This window comes from Squalius cephalus (genome assembly GCF_949319135.1).
Source record: "Squalius cephalus genome assembly, chromosome: 14".
Classification (NCBI taxonomy): domain Eukaryota; kingdom Metazoa; phylum Chordata; class Actinopteri; order Cypriniformes; family Leuciscidae; genus Squalius; species Squalius cephalus.
In genome coordinates, this window is record NC_137135.1 from 27453899 (window position 1) to 27467091 (window position 13193).

At 38.1% G+C, this 13193-nt stretch overlaps 2 protein-coding genes across 2 annotated transcripts; both read right to left on the minus strand.

The window, feature by feature from the left end:
* Nucleotides 1–609: 609 nt before the first annotated feature.
* ccna2 (cyclin A2) lies at nt 610–4282 on the minus strand. The gene is made up of 9 exons (XM_079893116.1): nt 4035–4282; nt 3684–3918; nt 2325–2565; nt 2131–2237; nt 1794–2017; nt 1510–1714; nt 1320–1433; nt 984–1117; nt 610–881 (listed from the first exon to the last, which is right to left on the minus strand). Exons 2-9 carry the CDS (start codon nt 3885–3887, stop codon nt 830–832), a joined length of 1281 nt encoding a protein of 426 aa, XP_079749242.1. The 5' UTR covers nt 3888–3918; nt 4035–4282; the 3' UTR covers nt 610–829.
* A 575-nt stretch (nt 4283–4857) lies between these two features.
* On the minus strand, nt 4858–13017 carry bbs7 (Bardet-Biedl syndrome 7). Its single transcript, XM_079893232.1, has 19 exons — nt 12470–13017; nt 11816–11881; nt 11367–11429; nt 10686–10861; nt 10397–10583; nt 10199–10271; nt 9989–10105; nt 9680–9810; nt 9456–9540; nt 8535–8637; nt 8218–8410; nt 7438–7512; nt 7275–7340; nt 7015–7154; nt 6756–6920; nt 5828–5937; nt 5604–5707; nt 5404–5527; nt 4858–5216 (listed from the first exon to the last, which is right to left on the minus strand). Exons 1-19 carry the CDS (start codon nt 12503–12505, stop codon nt 5083–5085), a joined length of 2148 nt encoding a protein of 715 aa, XP_079749358.1. The 5' UTR covers nt 12506–13017; the 3' UTR covers nt 4858–5082.
* Between the last annotated feature and the right edge of the window lie 176 nt (nt 13018–13193).

Consider the following 13193-nt stretch of genomic DNA (forward strand, 5'->3'; position numbering starts at 1 on the left):
TTTAACATTTTAAATTGTACCCAACAATGTCCTTTAGCCATAATGCTGCACAGCCTCTATACTAGCTCCTTGTGTAGTACACTCAACCTTCAACCTTTCTTTTATAACACTTTACAGCAAGGTCATTTTATCATCAGCTTCATTGCTACTATAGCATTTCATTCTTTAAGTATTAAAGACGTTAATTTCAACATTTACAAATATTCAAATCAAAAGTTGCATCTCTTCATATTTAATAGACCTGAGCTAACATCAAACAATGAAAACTTAGATTTTTTACCTCATTAATAAATACTGCAACATTTACTGCTCATTGTTAACATTAAGGCCTAAAGCAGTAATAAAACACTTAATGTTGGTAAATTAAAGTGTTGCCTATTAAAACACTACAGCCCATGAGATCCCCTCAACATGGTCTAAAGCTTCAGGGGGACTCCACCTCCTCAACTTGTACAAGTGTGATTAACAGAAACAAGACAAAGCATAAAGGCCAGCAGCACTTTTATTAAGATGTAAAAGGGGAAGGTCACTTTAACAGTGTAAAAAGAGGATAAAGTGCACTGCTGGAGTCTCATAAAAATAGAATACAAACACTGAAATACAAGAACAATGCTTGATTACCTAATGTACAAATATCTGGTCGTTTCAAGCATTAAAAAAAGGCACAATCCTGAAGGACTGCTAATAAAAATGTACATATCACTAAAATCTCACCATTCCCCCAAAATTGAGGCTATGGCTTCAGTTATTGGAGATATGGAAATAAAGCATCAAAAGTGTGCACAATTGTCATGGAGGTATGGAACCAATGGACACATTGATGGGGTGGTTAGTTCAGCATTAGCTTCTCAGGAGGCTCAATGAGAGAGACTTCATGGTACCTGGGGAAAAAAGAAAAGAATAAAGTTATTATAATCTTTAAGCAATCTTCCAAGACTCATGCTAAAACACAGCAATTGGGCAAGTAGGTTAAGCAAACTTACTTCGAGCCCTTGTATTTCTCCCTAACAGCCTGCTGTGCGTGCTGAGCAGCACTGAGGTAGGTCTGATGTAGATCCTGAATGCACGGCATAAGATCCTCCAAAGTGTAGCCGGTCATCTCAACAAGTTCCTTTGACTGAAATAGAAAGTTGAGGGTGATAATGTTATAATGCAGATTGGTCTAGTTTGACACCAAAAGAGCGACTGCCCCGTGGCTAACTGCTAGTTGGTCATACTAGTTCTTAAAACAGTCTAAAGATGGCTGCTCATACAACTGGCTCCAGCAGTCTAGTTTAAGAATATTCATACTTTGAGCATTCAGAATTGTGCAGCCTTACCCATGATCCACCTGCAAGTGTGTGGTTGGCCAAAATGAAAGCCGCAGCAGCCGTTTGAGATGGGAGGTACTTCAGGGAAGGTTCACAATCTATCAAACTCAGCTCACCAAGAAACTGGTGGGGAAATAAAAAGGTGTTAAAACAATTTTAGGTTATAATGGGGAAACTCCACACAAGGAAATGGTCTCACCATAGATAAGCTCTCCACTTTGCTGCTTACAGGCTGGTGCAAGAAATACTGGGTGAGGAACTGATTGATTGTTGGAGCAGCAAGATCAAACGAGAGAACGGTCAACACCAGATGCTCCATTCTCAACACTTGTTTCTTTGTGTAGGTGTCGTCAGTGATGTAAACAAATTCTGACACCTCTGGGGGATAGATCTCCTCAAACTTCCTACAGTCAAACAGGGAGAGGTGAGCGTGGAGAAGGGGGGTTTGTATGGAGTCTGAGGCTTTAAGGCAAAGATACTTACGAAGCCAAAAGCATAGCAGCTGTGCCCACCAGCTGTAGTTTCCCTCTCAGTACAGACATGGAAGACAGAAAGCGATCAATGTAGTTCACAGCCAGATAGAGGGTCTCGTTCTGCAGCTTGTACTCCTCTCCCACCTCCACCAACCAGTCCACTAGGATGGCACGCATGCTGTTTGTGATGTCGGGCTGTTTCTTCATGTAACCTGCTTTTGGTTTTGACTTGACCTGCATGACAGGAAGCACAAGCAAACACTGTAATGACGCATATCCTCTAAAGCATTGTCTAGAAGTTCAATATTCAGAAAGTAATATCCCATTCAATGCATTCACTTCCTCACCTCCATTTCCCGCAAGTGCGTGTGTATTTCTGCGGCATAATCTGAGACTTCATTGACATTTGTGGGCCTCTCCTCACCATCAATTACTGACATATCCATAGGAGAATCTTCATAAAGAAAAAAATTAAGTTATTTACAGATTTTATATAGATAAATACAAGACGGGCACTGAAATAGAAAAACACACATCTTACCAAAACTAGCTTCCATTGGCAGATCGATAGTGGCGAGGGGCTGCCTTAGGCGGGTTACAGTGGGATTTAGTGTGAGTGGGGAGCAATCCATGGTTGCTCTTTGTGTAGACGGTTTCTTAGCGCAAGCACCATCAGGCTCATCTACATGAATCTGAAAAGCTGGTGGCCTGGTGGAGGGCTTCTCTCCAAAGCTCCTGCCATTTTCTTCGGATTTGGATGCAATTATTTGGGGCCCAGAGACCTAAAAAAAAAAGAGAAAATTGGATTAGATGGGAGGTAAAAAGGGTGTTATACACAAGTAGACAATTATACACCCTGTTTGCAGTAACCTTTCATATTACGCAGAAGGGGTCAATTTGACCCATTTCAATTCGAGTTGATGGAAATACTGGTTAACCCATGTTGTTTTTCTTAACTCTTTCAGGGTCATGTAGGGTTTTGTGAACGATCAAGAGCGTGTACAATTTCTATTATGATTATAATTGAATCATTAAAAGGCAGCTGCAGAGAGCTTTTGAGGGTAAGTTACTTACATTTATGCATTTGGCACAAGTTTTTATCTGAAGAAACTTACAGTACTGAAGACATTAATTGCTTCATGCACATTTATCCACTGGGAATTTGCACCCATGATCTTAGTGTTGCAAATAAATACTAACAAAAATAAATTCAAGTAGTTCAAGATTAGTTTTTACCTGGTGTGATTTGTATGGAATACAAATAGGGTCATTTTAACCCCTCTCCATAAATATTGCACACATATTTAGAACCTAATAAATGGGTTGGACATGCACCTGTTGCTTTATTAACGGGTCAGCTCGCAAAAAGCTGAAGTGTAACGTTACCTAAACTATCAATCCTTGAGAGAGGAGAGATGTTAGGCAGAATGACAGCCTCATTCACAAACATTTTTTGTGGTTCAGAGAACATGTAAAGTTATAAAGCTCTATATTATATGGGGTCGAAAAAAGGTCATTTTTGGTGAACGATGCCTCCAAACGACCCAGTTTACTATAGCAGCAGAGAGTGAGTTTGTAAAATGGCGGTCAGCGCATTGGGAGGGAATAAGCTGCGGGTATTTAACACTGAATTTCAGTTTAACTAGTGGCGCCATAAATGCCGTCTGACACAAAAGGGATTAGATTTATATTTGTGATTCAAAGGGACAAAGTCTGCGAGCAGTATGACTGATTAAACTAAAGCAACTTTCAGTTAATCTAATCAATATTATGCAGCTAGCAATTCTTAATTTAAAGCACACCACTGATTATAAACTATGATGCATAAACTATATACATCATGAAACCAGTCTGTATTAAGAGAGCACACTTTATAGTCATGTGCCATGCATGCTCGAACCTGTTTAGCGGCGCGCTGTCTGCGCTGATTGTTCTCCAGGGCGCCCAATACAGTCCTGTTGCCTGGCTTAGGGTTGACATTTTCTCGGTTTTCAATCCGATTCTTTGCTGCGCCGCGTAGTCTTGTAAGCATGTTTTCCTGATTGTGAATATCTGCTCCTGAATCATGAACCGCGCTTCCTTGTGTTTGGCCGACAGATGACATCCTTCCAGCGGTTAGATCAGCTCAAGACGCCCTGCAAAAAGGATCGATGGTTGAAAGCACTTAAAAGCAGATTCTGATGTTGTTTTAACACGTTTTTATCAAACACACGCACGTGAACATCGAATAAACACGGATAACCACACTAACCAGGGGAACTGGCAGAAGTGAGCTGTTGAAATCCGGACAAAAACAGAATACAAACAGTTGCCAGCGGCGTCTTACAAAACCAAGATTCAAAAATAAATCATGCAACTATACTACAGAAACCGCGCCATGCCGGTGTGTAAACTCCCGCAACACGCCTCGGACAGCTCACAAAAGACGCTCCTATGAAATCAAACGGCGCCTTGTTGCTTTTTGCAGCTGCCTGTTTGATATTGTGGCTGTCCCAGTTCAAGTAGCCCGCGACTATTGAAACGGACCAATCACAATGCAGCAAACCCAAACGTCATTTATTATACGGAAGCCCGTAAAGCTCAAACTGCGATTCCGCTTTCACTAAGCGAGCCGTTGAGAGTTGCTTTCATTGGCTCAAAGGAATTTTTAAACTGTTTGAGGACAATGTAACTAAAGATGAATATGATGGCACGTTTATACGTAATATAGAAGCTCAGGAATTACAATAAGAGTATTGGCACAATTCTTCAATTTGTGAAAATTATATATTTAAAGGTACATGTACTTAAAGTAATTGTATTATGGGGCACCATTACTCACTACCAAATCGGCTAGTATTTGAGAATTATAATTAATTAAGAAACTTCTGTTCAAAGTTTATTGGCTGCTTGCTTGTGTAAGACTTATTCCAAAGTTTTTTCCAAATAAATTCATTACCATCAAACACAACAAAAATCTCCACATCATACATTATATCAGAATTCACTAAAAGCTCAAATCTTTAAAAAAATATATAGATCAAACACATAAGACAAACAGTACGAATAGGAAAAAAAAACAGACATGAATTTTTCATGAATTTTTTTTATTTCTGTAAAAATGCATCTAGACAATGGATGAGTATTCTAAAAATATAGTAAATAACTGTAGTCACACATAGTTTTTATAATTATTACATTGAACATTTTAATTTAAATCTATATTGGTACAATCTGTATCCCTATAGTATACCATATTTTTATTGTAAAAACTAAATTCACAAATACATTACTTAACAATGATTGGATTTTACATTCCATTAAGCTTCACTGAAAAAATCCATCAATGAATCAAGTTCATAGTTGTTCAAAATTGCAAGCAGCTGTGAAACCTTTGTTTTGACATTCTGTCCTTTAAATTTGAACTTGTCAATGAAAAGATCAGTGATCATACCTGTAAAAAAAAAAACACAAAATGGTTTGTTTACTTACAGATGTGTCATTATTTCATTTGCAAAGACAGGGGTTGTGTGTAAAAAACTTCTTATGGAATTCTACACTTCATGTAAATAATCTAAAATACAGATTTAAAATGATACATTGTAAAATACAGTCTCCCGTGCTCATCTGAGTTCACTTACCATACAATCGTTCTAAGTGAGCAGGTTGTTTCTTATATTCTTCTAAGAGCTGGGCAGATTCATCCAGTATACTGCGATACTCTGGAATCAGAAAATCTGCATTCCCCTCATGCACCTGCAGCTCCTGCATACAATACACACACTTAGTAGGCTTCCTTTTTAGCTTCAGACTTTTTTTGTTTGTCTTTTTAATGTTTTACCTTTAAAGCATCAATAAGCTGAACTTTTTTGGCCAAAATCAGCTGATACTCTAGCTTGGGATGAATCATTCGAAGAGTATGGCTCACAGAGTCTTCATTCACCTCTGAAACCAACATAACAACAAACACAGCAAGCACTTAGCACTCATATTTGTTGCATGAATAATTAAGATCACTGTAGTCTGACTACATCCATCAGTTAAAAGATCAGTTTGTGAACTCACCGTAGGATATATTCAGATTGATTTTTCGCTTAGTGGCCTCTTTGGACAAAACATCCTTCAGTATGGATATGGTAGAAATGTTGTCTGATTTGAAGTTTGCTTCACCTTTACTGGAATCCATTAAAATAAGGAACCAAAAACTATTATAATGATTAATCACAACATTTCCTCTAATAATGCAATCATCTAGTAGAATCTTTGTCCAACTGTTATTGGGAAATATAGATATATCTGAAATCAACAACAGCTATGTTTCCTTCCACCTATTTTGCCAACATACGCATAAATAAAAATGCACATAAATAATGTATGTGCTCAATTAAGGTGGATAAAAAGGCGCATAAACTAAGATGGAAACACATTCACCAAATAAATTCTGTGACGCACAACAAAAAACTCACATGACTGCCTCAGCAGAGGATGTGATTGGATAACTGGTCTAACCAGCAGAATGATTTCATTGCGCACCATCTCAAATGTTGGTTTGGCCGTTCTGAAACGCCTGAGCCAAAGTCTGTCATCAAAATGATTGGGTATAATTACCTCCCAGAACTGTCTCACACGATTGCGTTCACAAACACCAGACATTCACCTCTGAATGCAAGATAACATGTGCTTTGTCTGCACACTAGTACAGACAAAGCACAATTACATCTTAAACTACATTCATGATGTATCAAAAAAGAACCACAGTGACTTTAAAAAAAAAAATTTATAGCGACAATCTTGTTCTCTTGAACGCATGGGATGAAAACTGTGTTTTATGTAATATTCCAATTTTGCACACAAGTTAAATTAGCAATTTTGGATGGAAACATAGCTAATGACAAAATTTAATCAGCCCTTTAACATATGCAAACAAAGATAGATAGTATTTATTTATGGACACATTTCATTAAGATGCATTTGGATATTGGGTTGGCCTCACCAATAGGTGGCTTCTAGCTGTGTTCCCAAGAAAGTGTTCTGAAAGTAGAAGGTGATGCTGTCTCCTGCCGGGGTTTTCTCTGGGACCTCAGGCAGACAGAACACAACCCAGGAATGGATCTCTGCAAAACTGAACTGTCCAGTCAGTCTCAAGGTGTTCACAGGCCTAGCGATGAAGAGGGAGAATCATGTTAATGTTCATTTGGCACGATAAATGCATGATATGCAAGGAAGAAACAGGAGTGTGTTTCTAAGCTCACCGCTCCTGGTCGATTGAGTGTGTCCTCTGGTGGAGGGAAAGCGGTTTGATCTGGTACTGTCGGACTTGGCAGGTTTTGGGCTGAAGCCTTGGCGTCACGTAAGCCTGAAGGGTGCCATACTGACCCTCAATAGACCTCACCTTTGAGAAAAATCAGGACAAATGCTCAAACGCAGCAATTTAAACAAAATACAATACAATACATGTTATTATAATGGGAAACAATCCACACAAAACACAAAATTACAATGAAATAGAGACCTTCAGTTCCAGCCTAGTGGTATTTGCTTGGCACCTGTAGGTGGCGAGGAGGAAGTTCCCATTTGACTGTTGGGTTAGATGAACAAACAAAGACAGTTTGGCAAACACATGTGATGTGATCATTAAGTTAGCTTAATGATGTGGCACATAGGATGTGCATTACCTCTGAATCACATTCGCTGAAACTGACCACTGCTGAATTCTTATCAACATCCAGCAGGTCAATTGGAACATCACTCTGTCAGAGTACAAAAACACATGCAAGTGAATGTAAGGAAACTTCAGTCTCACAATGCTGAAATTACAATATATGTAAAAATAATGCTGAATTAATGAAGATGAGAAGTGCTGGTTCTGAATGCTGATACAGTAATCCAGGTATGCTAAAATATACTATAAAACAGGACCCATAGAAGAACATTCTCTTCATATTTACATGATGCCATAGACTATATCTTCTAGTAAATCAATCAAGTGGACCTTTAAGCAAATAATAACATGAGGTTATTTTTTCCTGAAAGAAATTAATACTTTTATTCAGCAAGGATGCATTAAATTGATCAAAAGTGACTAAAAATCATTCAAATATATGCTGTTCAATAAGAATCCTGAAAAAATAATATTTTAAGCCACACAACCGTTTTTAACAATGATAACAATAAGAAATATCTCTTAAACACCAAATCAGCATATTAGAATGATTTCTGAAGGACCATGTGACACTGAAGACTGGAGTAATGGCTGTAGAAAATCAAAGTTTTAGAATTATAATAATATTTCACAATATTACTGCTTTATGCTTTGATCAAATAAATGCAGCCTTGGTGAACATAGGAGACTTCTTTAAAAAAAACAAAAAACATTAATAATTCTTACCAACCCCAAGCTTTAAAACACTAGTGTACATAACTAAAAGCAGGATGAATCAGTGTATTTCTCTAACCTGTAGCAGCAGGTTGTCAATGGCGGTCTGCACCTCTAGGGTGAGGCTGTAGCTGGCATCATCCTGGCACAATGTGAACTTGTCATTGATGCTAAAGACTGGCACAGCGGACACAGCCGTGCTGGACTGAGAGCTCTGCTGGTATTTTTCTCTCCCCTGCAATACTTTCACCTGCAACTGCTCCAACTCAGCCCTAAAACATGCACAAGCAAACTAGGCATGTCAGAAAGCATTGTAAAATCTATACCAGTTTAGTTAGCAGATCTTTGCTCTTTTAGACTGATCATCATGGCGAGAAACAGCTAGATGTGTAGTACCGGAGTGCGGACACCTTGCCCTGGGTCTCCCGGCTCATCTTGATCTCATCCCCCGGGCCTGCTACCATCTGCTGAGGCTCTGTGGTGAGACCTGACACCCATCCTGGAAACCAGCCACATGACCACATATTGCTTATGAGCTCTCAGAAAGCACAGGTGAATGATAAACTGCAGAGTTTTAAAGTGCCCCTCTTATGATTTTCAGATATTTCCTTTCCCGTAGTGAGTAATATAGCTATTTGTGAATGTAAAATGTCTGCAAAGCGCATGATAAATGGAGTTATTGTCTCCCACAAGAAAGAACCTATTCAGAAACGAGTTGTCAGTAATTCCAGTCTTATTTCCTGCAAGAACTACGTAGGTTTGTAACAAATTTGCATAATGCCAGCCCATGGTCTTCATTAGCTGCCTGTGAACAATATTACTGTCTCCTCTGACCCGTCCTCAGACACTGTAGTTGTAGCTGAGGCCTGGAAGAGTTTGGGAAGGTAAAACCAATGACATCGTTACAGTTCGTATCGGCGTTTATACAAGTGTTGAGGAAGCCTCTGGAGCTAAAATACAAATATGGTAATATAGGCGCTTTGTTTCCGACACGCACTGTGTAGACCATTCACAACAGACTGAGCCATCTGACCAATCAGAGCAGAGTAGGCTCTTGGAAAGGAGGGATTTAGAGACTTTATTGAATTCTTTATCATTTTAGATGGCTTGAGAAAAGAGGTGATATTGCATGTAAATTATAAGAAAATGTTTGTTTGACCTTGGATGCATGTAAAACTATTGTAGAAGACTTTCAAAACAAATTTAGGAACCTTTAAAATAGCATAATAGGGTCACTTTAAGCACTGACATCATCCACACAGTATTGTTGTCATAAAAGACATGGTAAAATGCTTTTATCTAACAGTCAAAGCTAACCTGTGTAAGTTGTTGTAAGAACTTCATCGTACATTTCCTTTCCGACGCAGCCACCCTGGATTGATGTGACACTCTCAGACAAAACCTTGAAAACACAGAAAGACAAATATCGCAATTGTAGTGTGGCAGAATTTCATTTGAGACAACGTCTTACCTTCTTTTTCAGAAACAAAACAAGGGTTTTCCATTAATCTCATATCTCGTATGATTTATTTGACACTCACATGCTCAAATCGCAGTGCTGGTTCATTTGAACCATCTAAATTGTAGACCTCCACAGTCCCATCATCCCTTCCCACCAGGATGTCCTTTACACCATCACCAGTAATGTCAAATGAATCGATGCAAAGCACACCTTGAAAAGACCAACACAGACTAGCATGAGTACAATTATATGGCAATAAAACAGGCATTATAGCTCACCCAAAAAATAACAGCATAAAGGTTTGGAAATAAATATGTCTCAAATAATAGTGCAGGTAAAGTAAATATTTCAATAAGCAATCAGTTTTCTACACTTTTTAATTTCCTACCTCCCTTTTTCTTCTCATTATCCAGTTCCCAACTAGTAATGGGTCCAGATTTGGTTATTTGCACAAGACCCAGTTTCCCATCAGCTGTTCCATAAAGAACCTCTTCACCACCTTTTCCTGTGGACCAAGATTTTATGCATGATCAAATTCGCACACTCAGCCAATACACGCTTTCCCAATAAAATGAATGAGCATATTTTTAGCACATACCTCCATCTCTGTTAAGAAGTTCTAGAACAGTTGGAGGTCCGGGCACTTCTACATCGTACTGAAGGTCAGATCCCTGATGGGGCACAAAGTGTAGAATGACTGCGGACCTGAGTCTGTTCTATTGTGTATATTATGACCACAAGCGATTGCTAAATTATATCTGGGTAACAAAGTACAGACAAAGGGTGGCAAATATACCTGCAATACTCGAAGTACTCTGTCCTGGCAGGCCAGGATGGGCACAATGCGGCCAACGGTCTCCACAGGTAAACACAGGACGTCATTGATCTTGTCTCCTGAGAGGTAGTAGTCCTGATCCTTGCAGTCACAGTAATGGTTATAAATGTAACTGGCACACACAAACAGATCTGCCCCTGAGACATGCCTGAGGAAAAAAATGGCAAAACAAGAAGAGATGCACTGTCAAATCTGCCAATCATTAATATAGAGATAGACACAGTCTGAAAAACAAGAAGCAAGATCTCACATGGCATTGATGCTCTCTGTTAGGTTGGCCTCAAATGTAAGGAACTGTTTGCCTTTTTTAGTGTATCCCCTCACTTCAGAGCCAGAGCTCACAAAGATCTTTTCCTGTGGGGTGCCCAACGCCCCTCCAAGCTCAAGTCTGGAGATCTTCTGTCCTGGGAGCGATTTGAACACAGGCTGACAAAAGAGACAGACATTTATTCTTCCTTTGAAGAAGTTATTTTGTTCGTTTATATCAATATATATTTATCGGTAACACTTTACAATAAGATTCCATTCCATTAAGGTTCTATTTCAATATATTTGTAAATGGAATTGATTCCTGTGATGCAAATCTGAATTATCAGCAGCCATTACTCCAGTATTCAGTGTCACATGAGCCTTCAGAAATCATTCTAATATACTAAATTTGGTGCAAAAGAAACATTTATTATCAATTTTGAAAACAGTTGTGCTGCTTAATATTGTTGTGGAAACCATACTTTTTTTTTTCAGGATTCTTTTAAATAGAAAGTTCAAAAGAACACCATTTATTTGAAATAAAAATATTGTACTGTCAATTTTGATAACTTTAATGCATCCTTGCTGAATTGAAGTATTCATTTCTTTAAAAAAAATCTTACTGACCCCAAACTTTCGATCGCAAGTGTACATTGAAACAGGAAACACTTCTGATACATACCACAGCCTCCCCTTTTTTCATTCCAAAACAGGTCACGACACCATCATCATCTGCAACAGCCACCTGAAATGAGAAAATGACAAACTAGAATGACAAGATACACCAACAGCTTCATTTGTAAAGCCACCATAGACAAATGAGGGAGGAAATATCACACACATCCTCAAATAAATAGGACATGTTGCATGCTCTTTCACAAGTGGGGTCTAATCTCCAGTTTACCTTGTTCTATACTTTCCGTCAGTTTTAAGATGGAAGTTTCTATTACAAGAATATTCCCTGTTCAAGTCGATTACTGACAATGTAATTTAATGTATGTAAAGTGGAGTATGATTAATATTATTTGTGTTTTGAGGTATGGTAGTAACTATTTACTGAGAACAGATGATGGAGATGAGTTTGATTTACACTAAACCTGGAAAATTATTTCAAAAGGGATGTAGATATACCTTCTGAGTTGCTTTTCGCCCCACAGAAGGGAGGAGTTTCATGGTTTTTTGAGATGTCACTCCAACCTGAGAAAACAAAGACGGCATAACCATTAATACATTTTCATTCTGATAATTAAACTAACAATTGCACCCATATATCAACTTTATAAATGCCAATAATCCACTCAGCCACATGACTCACAAGTGTGCTTTCTATGTAAACCAATCAAAGACCAAATGCATTTTTGGCATCACTGTAAATCACAGCAGATGTACAGTAGTGGCCAAGGAAAAATCATCTGAAAAAAAACATCTGAAACCTTTATTCAAATATTACTAAAAGATTTTGTACGCATATTTCGTAGTTGTGCTTGGGGTCAATTGTTTTATTTGTGATGATAACGTAATGAAACGTGCAGACATAATGTTTGGCCAGGCTGAAAATAACATGCAAAAACAAGAAAGACCAACGAAATATTAATAACTGATTATATTATAGTCAGTGTATTGCTTTTTCCTCCTGTAAGCTTTTTGTTTTTCTATGCATTTTTTATTTTTTTTTTTTTTTTTTTTGCTTAGTAAAATAAAACCTGTAACGTTAGTTGCAGTTTGCGTACATCACTTTTGACCACTACTGTACAAAAAGTGCAAATAAGAATGTTGAGTTCTTACCTGGAGATAATCAACGTGGTTTAAGTTTAATTCCATTTCGTTTGATAGAATAATCACTCCACAGATCCTATGGAATTATGACAGCTTAAATGTTTTTTTAAACTTAACGTTGATCATTTAAGATGTTCTAGTGCAGTTCCTTGTAATTCATTCCCTAAGATGCTACTTTGAAACAGAAATATATATATATATTTCGAGCTTTTCCGACAGACATACAACACAGTGGTCCCGCTAGTAGTCACAACCGACTGGATTATCCTGCGGATTAGTTAGTTAGTTAGTGGCTGATTCTGCTGCAGATGAACAGTCTGGCTAACGTTAGCTGTGCCAGTTTGATCGCTGTACAAGATGATTCATGTCGCGTCAATATATAGCAACCCCCATTCCGCCTATTCGTAGACATTTATCCAAACAATATGCTTTGATCCACATATAAAAAGAATAATCCGACTAAGTACAACAGCAAAAGTGTTTTTGTTTGCAGCTAACACGTTTCTTCTGTAGCGCCGCCATGTTTGTCAGCCACCCAAACTATCTCTGGTTACTATGGTAACAGCAACGAGATTTGTTCAAAACACTGGGAATATTTTTTTTTTATTTAATTCAAGTCAGAAGCATCTGAACACAATTTTATCTGAACATTATTTTTTCCTGATACCCTAAAAACCTGATAATAGAGTCTTGAAATGTGGATAAAGGAAACTGGTTTCACGAAAATCTTATT